Source organism: Cervus elaphus, chromosome 3 (assembly GCF_910594005.1).
Source record: "Cervus elaphus chromosome 3, mCerEla1.1, whole genome shotgun sequence".
Lineage (NCBI taxonomy): Eukaryota > Metazoa > Chordata > Mammalia > Artiodactyla > Cervidae > Cervus > Cervus elaphus.
The window spans coordinates 27,529,894-27,544,424 of NC_057817.1; the positions used below are offsets into that span (position 1 = coordinate 27,529,894).

Consider the following 14,531-nt stretch of genomic DNA (forward strand, 5'->3'; position numbering starts at 1 on the left):
GGTCTTCTCACCACTAAGGAATGTTCTCTGACAGCACAGGGCATTGGCAGGGGGAGGGGGTGTGCAAACAGCCCTCCCACCCCCTCAGCAGGAGAGGAGTCCAGTACCCACTTCCTGGCAGAACCAGAACTTCCAGGGCTTTCTGGCTTGTTCAGGAGAGGAGCTGGAATCAGCCCCAGCCTTGAGAGGGGCCACGGCCTCACTCTGGGTAAGAGCCAGTTTGCTTTGCGCAGCGCCCCTATATGTCACCAGTGTGTGCTCCCAGTGCTCTCTAGAGCCCCTCTCTCGCCACACCTTCCCCTTGGGGCCTAATGAAGCCAGGATACCAGGTGCCAGGCAGGGGTTCATCCAGGCCTCAGAAAGCAGCTGCTTTATTGGAAGCTATTCTTTTTTTTCAAACTGTCTTGCAGTTCTTGGGATGAGGGGTGGGACCAGGGTTGGGGGTCCCCTTGTGACTATGGGAGGAGGGGGTATGTATCTCCCCACACCCAGGGCTCAATTGCGGGTGCTCCTGCTGGTGGCGGATGTGGTCCTCATGGAGTGGGCCTTGAGGGTCCCAGGCCCTCCACCGCTGGAGAATCTCAGGGCGTTGTTGCCCATGGTTCCCCCAAAGGTCAGCCGGCTACCAGAACCACCCGTGGAACTGACCACAGCTGAGGGAGAAGAGAAGAGGTCTCCATCAGTGTGAGGCCCACTACTTGAGCCCCTAGCCTCCTGCCATAGCTGCCTGTTTCCCTCCCTCCACCCACCACCCTTCCCCCACCAACAGCCAGGGGCCAACCCAGAAGTAGCCTCAGACAGAGGTGAGGGCTGCTCCACATTGTCCCTGCCCCACCCTGCCCTCATGCATGGCTTTGCTGGGGTGTTGAGCCTGTCTGGATGGAATCTCCAGGCACCTGCTGAAAGCTGTTTAAGGGAAGGAGGCTCCAGGCCTCCATGAGGCCAGGTCTTCAGGCCAATGTGCCATCTAATAGACCCAGCCTAGTCTGGACAGCACAGGTGATGGGCCGCAGCCAAGGACTTACAGATGTTCACGGCTCCCACTCCATCTCCGGTCAACCTGGGGGCAGAGGAGAGACCTGTGAGGGCTGCTGTCTCCTCAGCACTGGAGGAGGCACTCCTGCACCCCTCCATCCAGGCTGCAAGCAGGACTCATGTTCATTCCTGTGTCCCCACACATCCAGCCTTCCTGCAGCCTTTTCACTTCTGGCTACACAATCTTGGGAATGTCTCAGAGCCTCCATTTCCTCACTTGTAAATGCGGTCTTAGCCTGTCCCAACCTCACAGGGTTGTTTGTGAGGGTTAAACTCATAACTTAACCTAAAGCCCTCGGCACACAGGATTCTGTAAATGGTAGCTGCTCTTATTGTTTATGTAGATGGCTGCCTCCCTTAACCAGATCATAAAATCCTCAAAGAAGGCTGTGGCTTATTGATTCCTGCATCTCCAGTCACCAGCATGAGGTCTGGCACATGCTAATTACTTTATATGGGTTGAAATGGTTAATGAAGTGTAAGTGTTAACTGAGTGAATTCAGCTACAGTGGGAACTGCGAGGGAAGGAGGAGGCAGCAGTGGCTTTAAGCAGCCTGGGGAGCTGAAACAGGTCTTGTACTGGAAATTAAAAATCTATCTGAGACAGATAGGTACGTTTGTTCTGTGACTCATAGCCCCATTGTCACCAAGCCCTTAGCCGTGAGGATGCATTTACGCTGCAGGGAGGAGGGAAGGCCTCAATTTAGTGGAGCAAGTGAAGGAAGCCCAGCTGACCTCAGCAGCCCCAAGTCCTGGAAGGGGATAGAGCAAAGAGCAAGGGCAAGAGAGGTAGACACTAGGAAGCTTCCAGGCCCCTTATCTGTTGACAAAATGAGTCAATCAAGCCATCAAGGTATGAATCAAGACCCAAATTTATGGACATAGGTTTTGAGTCTTTTGTGAAGAATTTCCTGTAAGACTAACCCAGCCCAGCTTCATCGCAGGCTGCAGGTAAGCATGCAGATCTCTCTGGGGACAAGGGAAATTTACCTCCTCACCATGCTCAGTCAACACCACATGACTTAGCCCTCAGTTATGTAGTGAGAAGCAGACTGTTGCCAAGGAAGATGGTTGGACCAGGAATCAGCAGAGCTCAGTTGCATACTGGTTCTGTCCCCTCAGTTAATAAAACTAACCAGTTTCCCCTCTGTACACTCAGAAGTCAATAATACCTGTCTTACTTACCTGATGTGTTCTGAGAATCAGATAAGATGACCTTGTCAACACACAAAAATGCTGTTATTACTTCAACTTTCCCACTGAGCTTATACCACAAGGTCTTTCCCTCCAGAAAGCCATCTCATCAAGGGCAAAGAAGCAAGCATTATCTGTACCCTCCCTGCACTTCCCATCCTCACCGCCCTGCAGAAGGAGGGATAAGGGAAATGCTTGCAGGTGGATGGGTGTCAAGCTGCAAGCCCCACTGAGCCAGCCTGTGTGTCCTCACCGGCTCTCCTCGCCCTCCAGCAGCTTGCGGTAGGTGGCAATCTCGATGTCTAGGGCCAGCTTGATATTCATGAGCTCCTGGTACTCCCGGAGCTGCCGGGTCATGTCCTGCTTGGCCTTCTGCAGGGCAGCCTCCAGATCCTCCTGCTTGGCGCGGGCATCCTTGACAGCCAGTTCCCCACGCTGTTCAGCATCGGCAATGGCAGCTTCCAACTTGGCGCGCTGTGGGGAGGAGCGGAGCTCTGAACTGGGGTCGCAGGCCTCATCAGTCACTGCCTTCCTGCCTCCCCATCCTGCAGTGAATACCTGGGCAACTTGCTTACTGTGACTTCACTGGTACCGGTCTCCTCCCCCAAGCACCAGGGACTCCCAAGGGTTTAAAACATGGGCTTTGAGGGACTTCCCTGGTGGTCCAGTGGTTAAGAATCCACCTGCCAGTGCAGAGGACACAGGCTCCCTCCCTGGTCTGGGAAGACCCCACACACCAAGGGGCAACTAAGCCAGTGTACCACATCTGCTGAACCCGTGCACCCTAGAGCCTGTGCTCTGCCACAAGAGAAGCCACAGCAATGAGAAGCCTGCACATCACCACTAGAGAGTAGCCCTTGCTTGTCGCAACTAGAGAAAGCTTGCATGCAGCAACTAAGACCCAGCGCAGCCAGTAATTAATTAATTTTAAAAACATGGGCTTTGATACCCAATGCCTAGCTTTCAGTTCTGGCTCTGCCACTTACAAGTCATGTGATCTTGCATGAATCAACCCTTCTGAGCCAAAAGTCTCCTCTTTTCTAAAATAACAGTAATCATGGCATATAAATATAGATGGGAATAGCTCAAGTAATGAAATAATACACAAGTCCTTGGCACAGTGTCTGGTATTCAGCAAGCATTTAATAAATGCTATTATGAGTAAATGTGATTATGATTTATAAATGCTCACATACCCAACCCCTAGCTGGAGGAGCTCCAAGGCCATGGGATGCTAGTGTAGTACTCAAATTTCAGGAAGCTGACCAGGCACCTTTCAGGTTCCTTGAAAACAGGAGCCATTTTGCAACAGGCCCAGAACAGGGAGACTTGGAGCACAGAAATGCTTCTTGGAACCCCTAGATTCCAAGCCAACAGCCCCCCAGGTGCGGGTAGGGGTGGTGTGATTCAGAGGGACCTGAGCAACAGCTGTCACTTCCTGCCTGGCCTTAGTGTTCCCTCTCTTGTGGCCCATCCCCTACTAGAGGAGGCTATATAGTGGTGTGTGTGTGTGTGTGTATGTGTGTGTATACTCAGCCATGTCTGACTCTTTGTGACCCCATGGACTGTAGCCTGCCAGGCTCCTCTGTCCATGGGATTCTCCAGGCAAGACTACTGAAGTGAGTTGCCATTTCCTTCAGGGGATCTTCCCAACCCAGGAGTGGAACCTTCGTCTCCTACATTGACAGGTGGATTCTTTATTGTTGCACCACCTGAGAAGCCTGAGCCGCCCCTTATTCATTTCCAAGGGCCACCATCCCAGCCCCTCTCAGGGCTCCTCCTCATTCCTTCTCACAACCACCTTCTGCCCTCAGATCCTCTCCCCTCAGGGCATGCACTCTGCCTCTCTGCCCGATCCTCCCAATCCTGCCTTGGAGGCTGGCAGATGCCCTTGCCCCCATCCACCGGTCAGCATCCTCCCCTGTCACATTGGTGCCCCCTTGGCAGGGTCATGCCACTGCCTCTGAGCCACAGCTTCAGGGCCTGAGCCTGCCCTGCTCTGTGAGAGGAGAACCGGATGTGGGAGAAGCTGTGGGGTTCGGGAAACTGCCATTCATGGCTCTGTGCCTCCCCTCCTGGCCTGGATGCTGGCTCACTGCACCAGTGACTCATGGCTCCAAATCTGTGCCAGGAGGAAGCCTCCATTCTAGCCCACATGTAAACAGGCCTGCAGGGCTCTAAGGGGAGGACATTTTTGGGTAGATCGCCCTCACATCCTATCCCCCGGCTGTCATCCATCAGCTTCTTTCCCTTCCCACTGCAGATGCCTGCTGAGGCTTAGCTGCCTCCCCCACTTCCATGCCTTTGTCAGATCTTAGGGGACCCTTTCTCACCAGTGGCCCCCACCCCAGCTTCACAGGATCTCCTCCCATCAGTCTATCATCTGAGACCTGTGCCCTACTATGTGTCAAGTGCTGGGAAGGGAGGAGCAGTGAACCAGATGGAAGGGGAGGCCCGGCTCTTATGGCACTTTTAATATCCCAGTGGAGGTGGGGGACAATATTTACTTACACTTAATTAATAAGACTTACCTAGTAAGTCATTGGACTTCCCTGGTGGTGCAGACAGAAAATAATCTGCCTGCAATGCGGGAGACCCGGGTTTGATTCCTGGGTCAGGAAGATCTGCTGAAGCAGAGAATGGCTACCCACTCCAGTATAAGACAGAACATTTCAGAGAGTGTTAAGTATTTCAGGGATCTTCCCACAGACTGCTGAGAGAGTGGCTAGGTGGCTGAGGAAGCCATCTCTGAGAAAAGGTCTTTCATCCTCAACAAAAGACGATGAGAAAGGGGCATGATGTGCAGAGCTGGGAGAACCACATTCCAGGTGGAGGGAACACCAAGTGCAAAGGCCCTGAAGCATGAAGATGCTTGGCAAACATCATCTCCAGGAAGTGGCAAGGGCATGGCCAGAGAGGGAGCAGTGGGGAGTGAGGTCAGTGGATATGGCGGGGCCTTGGGATTTACAGTGAGTTGGCCCCAGACCCCGTGGCCCCCATTCCCAGGAATACATTGCACCCAGAGCTAGGTGCAAGAACAGGGCTTAGGACCAATGCGATAATGAATGGTCATTCTCTTCTGGCCAGCAGCCTGAGGCTCCCTCCACAAGCTCTATGCCCGGCTAGGACTCCTGTTCCCCCTTCAGCCAAGCCAGCACCTGGCCAAGAACATTTCATCCTGGAGAGCTCACAGGTGGGTCTGAGAGACTAGAGCTGCCCCAGCCTCGTCCCCAGGACAGCAGGGGCAGGATTGATGCCCCTGCCTCCTGCTTCTCATTCTGAGCATGGTCCCAGCTGGCTGCCCTTCACCTGCCCCAAGGACAAGCACTGGTGCCCACCTGGTTCTTGATGCTGTCGATCTCAGCCTGCAGCCTCTGGACAGCCCGGTTCATGTCCGCAATCTCATTCCGGGTATTCCGGAGGTCGTCCCCGTGCTTCCCAGCCTGGGCCTGGAGGGTCTCAAACTGGAGGGGCCACACAGAAGGGTATGGCAGGGGTGGGCTATGATTACAGGGGGCTCATCTTCTCCCCACCCAAAGAAGGCCCCAGGTTCTGAGTGACAAGCCCTCCCAGCTTATCTTGCCAGGGAGGGACAGTCTGACTCCCAGCAAGCTTTGCCCGATACCAGAGGCCAGACTCCTGGACAGTGGGGTGGGGCAGGGGTTCAGCGTCCTCCCAGCCAGGACAGGGAAGACAAGGATGGCTCCCCGGACCCATCCCCACTGATCCCAGTGCTCTTCCCGTTTCCATCATGGCCTAATGCTGGAGAACCACAGGAAGTCTGAGATCCTTACCTGCTAACCCCTTCATCACTATCACCCATCTCACAGATGAAGAGAATGAGTCCCAGAGAGTGGAAGGGACTGCCTGAGTTGTCCTTATTGACATACCTGTGTTCTCACATGCACCATGGATGACTCCCTATTTCTGCAGAGACATCACTCTGTGCCCCTTTTAAACCCTCAGGCTCCCTCCCTCAGTTACCCCAGCACCCCCCACCCCACCAGCCCTGTCCATCCCCTCAGCACCTGCCCTCACCCTGTGCATATAATGATTAAACCTAATCTGGAGCCCTTGGATCCAGAATCTGGTCTCTGCTCTTCCACTCACTACCTGTGTGGAGCTAGAAAAATCACTTAGCCTCTCCATGCCTCAGTTTCCCCACCCGTGAAAGGGGATAATATTGCCTACCTAACGGGATGTTCTGTGGGTTATATGAGTCAATACAGGTAAAACATTTGAAATGTTGCCTAGCACTATGCTTACTCGCCAAATTTCAGCTATAATAATTATTACTCCAAGTCCATTTCCTCTGCCCTGCCCCCTACATCAGGCTGGAATCCCTTCCTGGGCAGGGGCCTGGCCTTCCCTTTCTCTTCTTCCCAGGACACTGGAGACCCCCACAGACTTAATCCCTGGTGCCTGTCAGCACAGTGAGACACAGGCCCCAGAGGCTCGAGACAGGATGAGGAGTAAGGGAAGCCACCACCCAGGACCCTGCCAGAAAGAGAAAATATGGCTCCAGTGACTACACACCTTGGTCTGGTACCAGGTCTCGGCCTCAGCCCGGCTGCGGTTGGCGATCTCCTCGTACTGGGCCTTGACTTCAGCAATGATGCTGTCCAAGTCCAGGGAGCGGTTGTTGTCCATGGACAGGACCACGGACATGTCTGAGACCTCAGACTGCAGCTCTTTCAGCTCCTGTAGGGACAGACAGAGCATCAGGGCTTGGGTGACACATTCCTGTCCCCAAGCCTGGGATCCCCTGCACTAGGGAAAGATAAAGAGGGAGGAGGCCAGAGTGGGAGCGAGTCACCAGGCAGCCAGAGGGCACAACAGACCCAGCACCGACTAAAGGGCTGTGCCAGCCCCGGCTCCCGGAAGAGCCCATCAGCAACCTGTCAAATCAGAGTCTGGTGGGATCACAGAGGAAAAACCAGAGACAGAGTGTGGTGAACGGCGGTGGCTCCTGGCTATGATTTGCTGCGCGTGTTGGCCTCTATTATGAAGAGGATCACTAGGGGGTGCGTAAAAAAAAGTCATATTCCACCCTATTTTGGATGGAACACTCGGCAGCCTTTAACACTGATGATACAGCCATATTTATGGACAGGAAACTACATCCATGATATACAGTTATGTAAGAAAGGTATGATTCTATTTTATTAAATATGTATATTTCTGTATCTTTATGTATATATATATATACAGAAAGAGCCTGAAAAGGTAGCCATCAAGATGATAAGAGCAGGTATAGGAAGGTTGTTTTCAATTTTATGCTTTACCTAATTTTCTAGATTTTTTGCAATGAGTATGTACTTCATAACAAGAGGAAAATATACATACACACACACATATATATAACATGTGATAGACATATAAAGGCCCACAATGAGACTAGGAGGGCCCAAAATAAGCTTCAAGGATCCAGCCCCTGAAATTAACACATGTGGAAATTCTCTCAGAGATGCAAATGGAGGCTGAATGTTCAGGTAAAAACGAGACTGAAGAGAAGTGAGAACCAGTCTGTAATTTGCCTCTTGTGTAACTATGTCCCAGACCAGCCAGATGATCAGCTATACTATCTTCTGCCTAAGGCCAGAGCCTCACACTGATGGGATGAAGAGGTTTTTAATCCCCTTCAGGGAAAGGCTCTGGAAGCTCAGGGCAGGGCAAGGCAGAGCAGGAAAGGAGATGGGAGGGGCAGGCAGAGAGAGAGGCTGGGTGGTAGGTGTAAACCCTCAGTCTCTCTTGACCTGGCTCCCCTTGCCAGCCCACCAGCCCATCCATGAACCCTGTCACAGCCCAGATCCCTCAACATCCTCCTGGTTTCTTCCAGCCCCTCCCAATCCCCCTTCCTGACAAACGGTCATCCCATGTCTCTAAGAAGGCTAATTTTGACTGACACACCCCCACCCCCCACCCTTACCCCCTCCTGCTACACTGCCTCAGCTCCTCCTGAGCTCCTCGACCACCACAGATTCCTGAATCTAGAAAAAATAAAGAGCAGGGTCATCTCCCCTACATGCACCCAACACACACCCAGACTGACCCAGAGGCAGGGGGTGGACCAGATGGCCCCTTGGCTAGGACATGTAGGATGTGGCATATTTCCCACCCCTGAGGTCTTCACCTGCTCATAGAGGGTCCTGAGGAAGTTGATCTCATCATTCAGGGCATCCACCTTGGCCTCCAACTCCACCTTGTTCATGTAGGCAATATCCACATCCTGGGAGGGGTGGTGGCAAGAAGGGGTAGATGGATGATAGCATGTTATCATACGTGAAACATTTGGCAGCCAGTACTGTCCAACCCCAGGACCAAACCCCACTGCCCTACCAAGAAACATACAGCAGCTCCATGCTGCCTGACACATCCACAGTGGGAAGTTCCCTCCGCTGGACCCACCCAGGCTTTGAGATGGACGTTATCTCCACTCATCCCCAGGACTGGAGTGCCTTCTCAGCACTGACAGCCCAGAGCATTCTGAAGCCCCAAATCTAGCTCTTTACCAGTTCTAAAGGCTTCAATGGTTTAGACACAACCCTGGCTCTGCCCCCTAGTGACTATGTCACCTTGAACAAATCACCACAACTCCAGGAGCCTCAGCTTTTCAGTAGTCAAATAGGAGAGCATGAAATCATGCAGACTTCAGGACACCACACCCAGAGATGAGAAATCTCCAGCCCAAATGTGTAACTGGAAGTTTGGGTGAATTGAAGCAGGCAGGCCATAGATAACACCACAAGTCCAAATGATGTCTGGGCCCCATCCTCTGCTGTGGGTTAGCTCCTGTGGGGAGCGCTCACTTCCACTCATCCCTGAATCTCCAAGGGCCCAGCACTCCAGGGCAGGTTACATTTCTGTGGATGGGCCTGGGACAGTGAGTAAGTGTACTTTAAATCACAGTCTTAAGTCAAGCCCTTATTCCTAAGGCCTTCCAAACTCAACTTGCACACCTCCAGGTATGGGAAGGCTCACTCTGCCTCAAGGCAGCCCATCCGTTCATTCAGTGTTTCAGGCCTGCCATGTGCGACCCTCATTTGTAACTGAATGTTCTAACTGATAGAACACTTACTTATTATGGGGTTGAAATTGCCCTCTCTAACCTCCAACTTGTAGTCTTAATTCTAATCTTTCCAAGCCCAGAAACAAGTCTACTGACTTGCCAGACACACACACACAAACACACCAACCATACACACACACACACACACACATACATGCACACAATGTTGTAGCCTTATAAAGGGCCTGGCTTTCAGATCTCTCCTTCTCCAAGCCCATCATTTCCCTTTTATACACCCAGTCAGACTCTGACCACAGGTTCCTATTGGTTGCTTTGGTGAGAGGCATGTGGTCCCCCCGCCCCTCTGTTTCTATAGCATCCCCTACCCTCTGTGTCTGCCCCCCTCACCTTCTTCAACACCACGAACTCATTCTCAGCAGCCGTTCGACGGTTAATTTCATCTTCATACCTGCAGCAAAGAAGGGGAGCATGGTGTTGGTGCAGCTCTGCCTCCATCCCCTCATATCCTGTGTGAAGGTCTGCCCTGCATCACCTTCACTCCCTCCTTAATGACACGGTAGCTCAGCTGGTAAAGAATCTCAGCAATGCAGGAGACCCTGGTTCGATTCCTGGATCAGGAAGAACCACTGGAGAAGGGACAGACTACCCACTCCCGTATTCTTGGGCTTCCCTGGTGGCTCAGCTGGTGAAGAATCCACCTGCAATGTGGGAGACCTGGGTTCAATCCCTGGGTTGGGAAGATCCCCTGGAGAAGGGAACAGCTACTCACCCCAGTGTTCTGGCCTAGAGAATACCATGGACTATATAGTCCATAGGGTGGCAAAGAGTTGGACACGACTGAGCGACTTTCACTTTCACTTATGAAACAACGTGTCCCTGACTCGTCCATTTGGCTATTCCTAGGACTTTGAGTCTTGGCAGGGGGTGGGGGAGCAGGGCACATATGTGAATTAAAGCACAGAGGCTGCATACCCTGGGAGTGAGAAGGCAGAGAACAGCCATGCTTATGGACCGCTTCATATGGCCCCGCCCCGTTATGTGCTTCCTATGCATTCGCTAATTTAATGTCCACAACAATCCTGTAACAATGGTGCTGTGACTCACAGGAAAAGGAACAGAGGCACTGAGAGGCAAAGTACTCCATCTAGTCATCAAGCTGCTAAGTGCAAAGCCCAGACTTAAAGCCTGGTCATCCGACCCTTGAGCTTAACCTGCTTAATCCCATTGGCTGAGGGTAAAGAAGGCGCCTGGAAAGGAGGAAACCTGTGGACTCAGGAAGAAGAACCAGGTCCCAAGTAGGTGGTGAGCCCCCATCCTTACTCTCACAGCCCCCCTCCCATCCTTCTTTCTCTCAAGGAGCCAGTCCCCTGCCCATAGGAGGACACCAGCAAAGCACAGAGCAAGAAGGCAGGTGGGCCTGACCCAGTGTTTACTTGAGGATTCAAAACAGGTCTCGGAAACTGAAACTCAACAGTGCACACAAGCTTCTGGAGAACAACAGGGGCGATGTGGGGCAGCTTCAGTGGGGAGCAGGATGCTCGGGCAGGCAGAGGCCCTCCAGGAGTCCAGACCCCCAAAGTCCACTCCCCCTACCCCAGCCTCTAGAATAGTTAGAAAAATATCTACAAGACTGTCTGTCTATTCCTGCCATGCTGCTGGGCCCAGAGTGCACACGAATGAGGGCTCCCTGGGCAGCTGCATCAGGACCCCTCGCCACATCCCCTTCCAGCTCCTCCTTCGGCCTGGCCTGGAGCTCAGCCTGGCTCCCCAGGAGAGTGCTCTGGGGCTTTGGCTGGGGGGAGCATGTGTGCACACATGCACCCCTGACGGCAGGGGCTCACAGGCTGTCCCAGGCCTTCCCTGCCCTGCACCTGTCTGGTTCCACCTGGTGTGGGATTAATCTTGTTGACTGTTGCCCTGGGGAAGTTAGGGGAGGGGGGAAGGGACACTCCCTTCAGAGGCCTTTGTTTGCTCTACCTCCAGTCAGAGGAAGTGGCCCTGCTCAGCTTAGTCATACACCCCCGGGCAGAGCACAGAACTCACTCATTACCCAACCCCTACCCCTGTGCCCACAGGGCAGGGATGCCCACTCAGCCTCTGGCTTTGGTTTCTATTCAGTGAGAATAGCGGGCACCTCAAACACCTGCCCTCAAAACCAGCCTCCACCCTCCCTGCCCCTCCTCATAGCCTCCTTTCTGGTTCCTGCTCTGGCCAGAACCCCCCATCCCCACCCCAACCACAGCCTCTGCAACCTCTGCCATCGCTCACGGTGGTCATCCTCTCTGCTTCTTTCCTTCCCAAGTTGTCTCCATGTATGTCTCCTCTTGGGAGTCAGGGGCCCCAAAACAAGACCCAGCACTCCCAGTGATCTACTCTGCAATCTCCATCAAGTCCCTGAAACCTGCTGGACTCTAATCCTCACAGGAACAAAATGGAGTTATTCTAGAATAATCTGAGGGTCATACAAGTTCTGATGCACATCTGTCATAGGACACTTCTTGCCCTGGTCAGGCTCCCGAAGGAAACAATATGGATCAGGAAAGGGTTGAGAGAGTTCTTTGGGAATGTCGGGAGAAAGGACCAGAATGACATGGAAATGGCCCCCAGAGACAGAGAGAAGAAAGGGCTGGAGAGGCAGGGAACCTGTGAATAAAGACCTTTTTTCCCTTGAGGGAGTTACTGTACTGAGCAGCACCACCCCATGACCTCTGACCCCAGAAGGATTATGAGGGGGTGAGTTGAGAGGAGCACATTGGCCCAGGGCACGAATCCCCAGAGGCTGCACTGGGGGACCATACTTATTCTTTTTTTTTTTTTTTGACCATACTTATTCTTGAAGTCTTCCACGACATCCTGCATGTTCCGAAGCTCCACCTCCAGGCGACCCCCATCCAGCTGCAGGGCCTCCAGCTGCTTCCGCAGGCCAGCAATGTGGGCCTCAAAGATGCCCGGGAGGCGGTTGCTCTTGGCAGACTTCTGCTCCTGCAGCAGCGCCCACTTGGTCTCCAGCAGCTTGTTCTGCTGCTCCAGAAACCGCACCTAGAAGGAGCAGGAGGCGGAAACTCATGAAGGGCAGACTGTGCCACTCAGAGTGCAGTTGGGAGCGTCTGCAGCCACCTGGCAGAACCTGCACTCCCACTGGCTCTTCCCTCAAGCCGAGCCCCTAGCCCTTGGCCCTCTCCTCCAGGAAGCCCACCCTGAACAAGCCTCTCCTCCAGGACTCTCTGTCTCCAGTGTGTCCAGGGCTCAGATCACTGACATGTCCCAGTGCTTATGCTTTAGGGTCTCCTCCTTCCTCTGCTCCCCATCACACCACAGGTGATGGTCTACACCTCCCTCTCGGAAGGGCTGCCTCCTTTCTATCTTCATCCTGAGCCTGACTTGGGCCCCGTCCCTTCAGGCTGGGACACTATCTCTTCCTCTGTCAATATCCTCCCTTCCCCTCTTCCCTCTTCATCCAACAAGGCCTCAGGACAGGATGCTAGAATCAAGCCCAGTGTAAAAGGAGCCCTGAGAAGCACCAGTGTGACCGGTGGTGGGAAGCCAGCCTCCTCAAGACCAGCCACTCAGGCAGCAGGACCCGGGGGCTGCAGCTAAGTAGCAGGGGGAGGAAGCCTGAGCCTGGGGCTTCATGTGGAGGCTGCCCCAGAACCTGAAGGATGTGTATGGTCTGAAGGGTGAAGGAGAGGAGGAGATGGGGGAACAGAGAATCGGAGTGGACACAAGGCAGGAGAGGAAAAGCCTGCTCCAGACCCAGGGAGGAGGCCCTGGCCCTGCTCCAGGGGACTAGCCCTTAGTTCCTGGGTCCAGTCCCCCACAAGTCTGCACCCCCATCTTCACCCCCCACTCTTTGGGGACCTGAACAACCAAGAAAAACACCTCCTAAATGGCCCTTCTGGGGGGCACTCAGTGCCCCCAGTGGGCTCTCTCCAAGGGCAGGAAGAGCCTCACTTCCCACTACCAAACAGGATTGGAAGACCAGGTAGGTGGGGCAGCCAGGGCTGGGAGCCTCCCTCTCTCCAGCCCTTTATTTCCAGCAACTGCTAGAGAAAAACTGGAGAGGACAGGTGGGAGGGTGAGGTTCTCAACCTACCCCATCTCCTACTCCACACAGCCCCCTCTCAGAGAAAGGGACCCAGGGAAAGCAGTCCTGGCCCTGGCGTTTGGAGCTCGAAAACTGGGCGCTAAAAGCGGCCCAAGAACTCCAGCTCACAGGACAGCCCCCGGCACACATTCCGGGAGGAAAAAGCAGGTTGATTTGGATAGCTTGCCGGAAGAGAGAAGCTGAGGTTGGCAAAACAGCCACAGGATTCATGGGGAGGGTTCAGTCCCGGATATCGGAGGAAAGAGAGCCGGTACCAGCCCTCCCAGCGCCCGGCTCACGTGTGGCACGGCGGGGCGGCTGCGGGGCCTGGAGCCCGGCTCCTGGCAGTGAGGGAGCTCACCTTGTCGATGAAGGAGGCGAACTTGTTGTTGAGGGTCTTGATCTGCTCGCGCTCCTCCTGGCGCACCTGCTGGATGGCGGGGTCGATGTCCACCTGCAGCGGGGTCAGCAGGCTCTGATTGACGGTGACCGCGCGGATGCCGGTGCCCACCGGAGCCCCATAGGACGAGCGCGCGGCCACTCGAGGCCGAGAGGCGCCCAAGCCATAGAGGCTGCTGCTGCTGCCGAAGCCGCCGGGGCGCACGGAGCTCAGGCGCACCTGGGGTCCGCGGCCCGGGAAGGCGGCGGAGCGCGAGCTGAAGACCTGGGAGCCGAAGTGGAGCGACATGCTGAGCTGGGTCGGGACAGAACGAGCGGCTGGAGACAAGGGGCTGAACTCGCTGACCTCGGGCAACAGGGCCGCTTTTATCCGCTAGGCGCGAGCGGATCAGCTTACACAGGTCGGGGCGGGGCTGGCCGCGGGCCACCTTTCTCTGCCCGCTGGCCCCTCCCGGGACCGCGCTTCCGCCCTCCGCGCGGTCCACCTGGCCGAGGCTTTCGGTCCCAGCCCGGGCCAGTCCAGGCTGGGCAGGAGGGCTGTAGACACCCAGACCCCTTGATGCAGGCGAGTGCAAAAAGCGGTGGAAGACAGCGGGCCCAGTCCATCTGCGAGTCAGGGAAGGCTTCCTGGAGGGGGCTTGGGGAAGAGGTGAAGAATATCCAGATTTCTGACAGCAGAAAGATCAAGCGGTAAAAGATTGAGCTAAGAGGTGAACAAAATGTTCTAGTGCAGTAATCAGCAGCCCCCCCCCCCACCCCGGTCCCCTCCCCAGGCTACTGAAAGCCAGA

The 14,531-nt window shown here is 54.4% G+C and overlaps 1 protein-coding gene across 1 annotated transcript; it reads right to left on the minus strand.

Annotated features, from left to right (window-relative positions):
* Window positions 1-347: 347 nt before the first annotated feature.
* KRT7 (keratin 7) lies at window positions 348-14,125 on the minus strand. The gene is made up of 9 exons (XM_043883606.1): window positions 13,705-14,125; window positions 12,087-12,298; window positions 9,647-9,707; window positions 8,363-8,458; window positions 6,766-6,930; window positions 5,568-5,693; window positions 2,483-2,703; window positions 1,026-1,060; window positions 348-653 (listed from the first exon to the last, which is right to left on the minus strand). Exons 1-9 carry the CDS (start codon window positions 14,029-14,031, stop codon window positions 496-498), a joined length of 1,401 nt encoding a protein of 466 aa, XP_043739541.1. The 5' UTR covers window positions 14,032-14,125; the 3' UTR covers window positions 348-495.
* Between the last annotated feature and the right edge of the window lie 406 nt (window positions 14,126-14,531).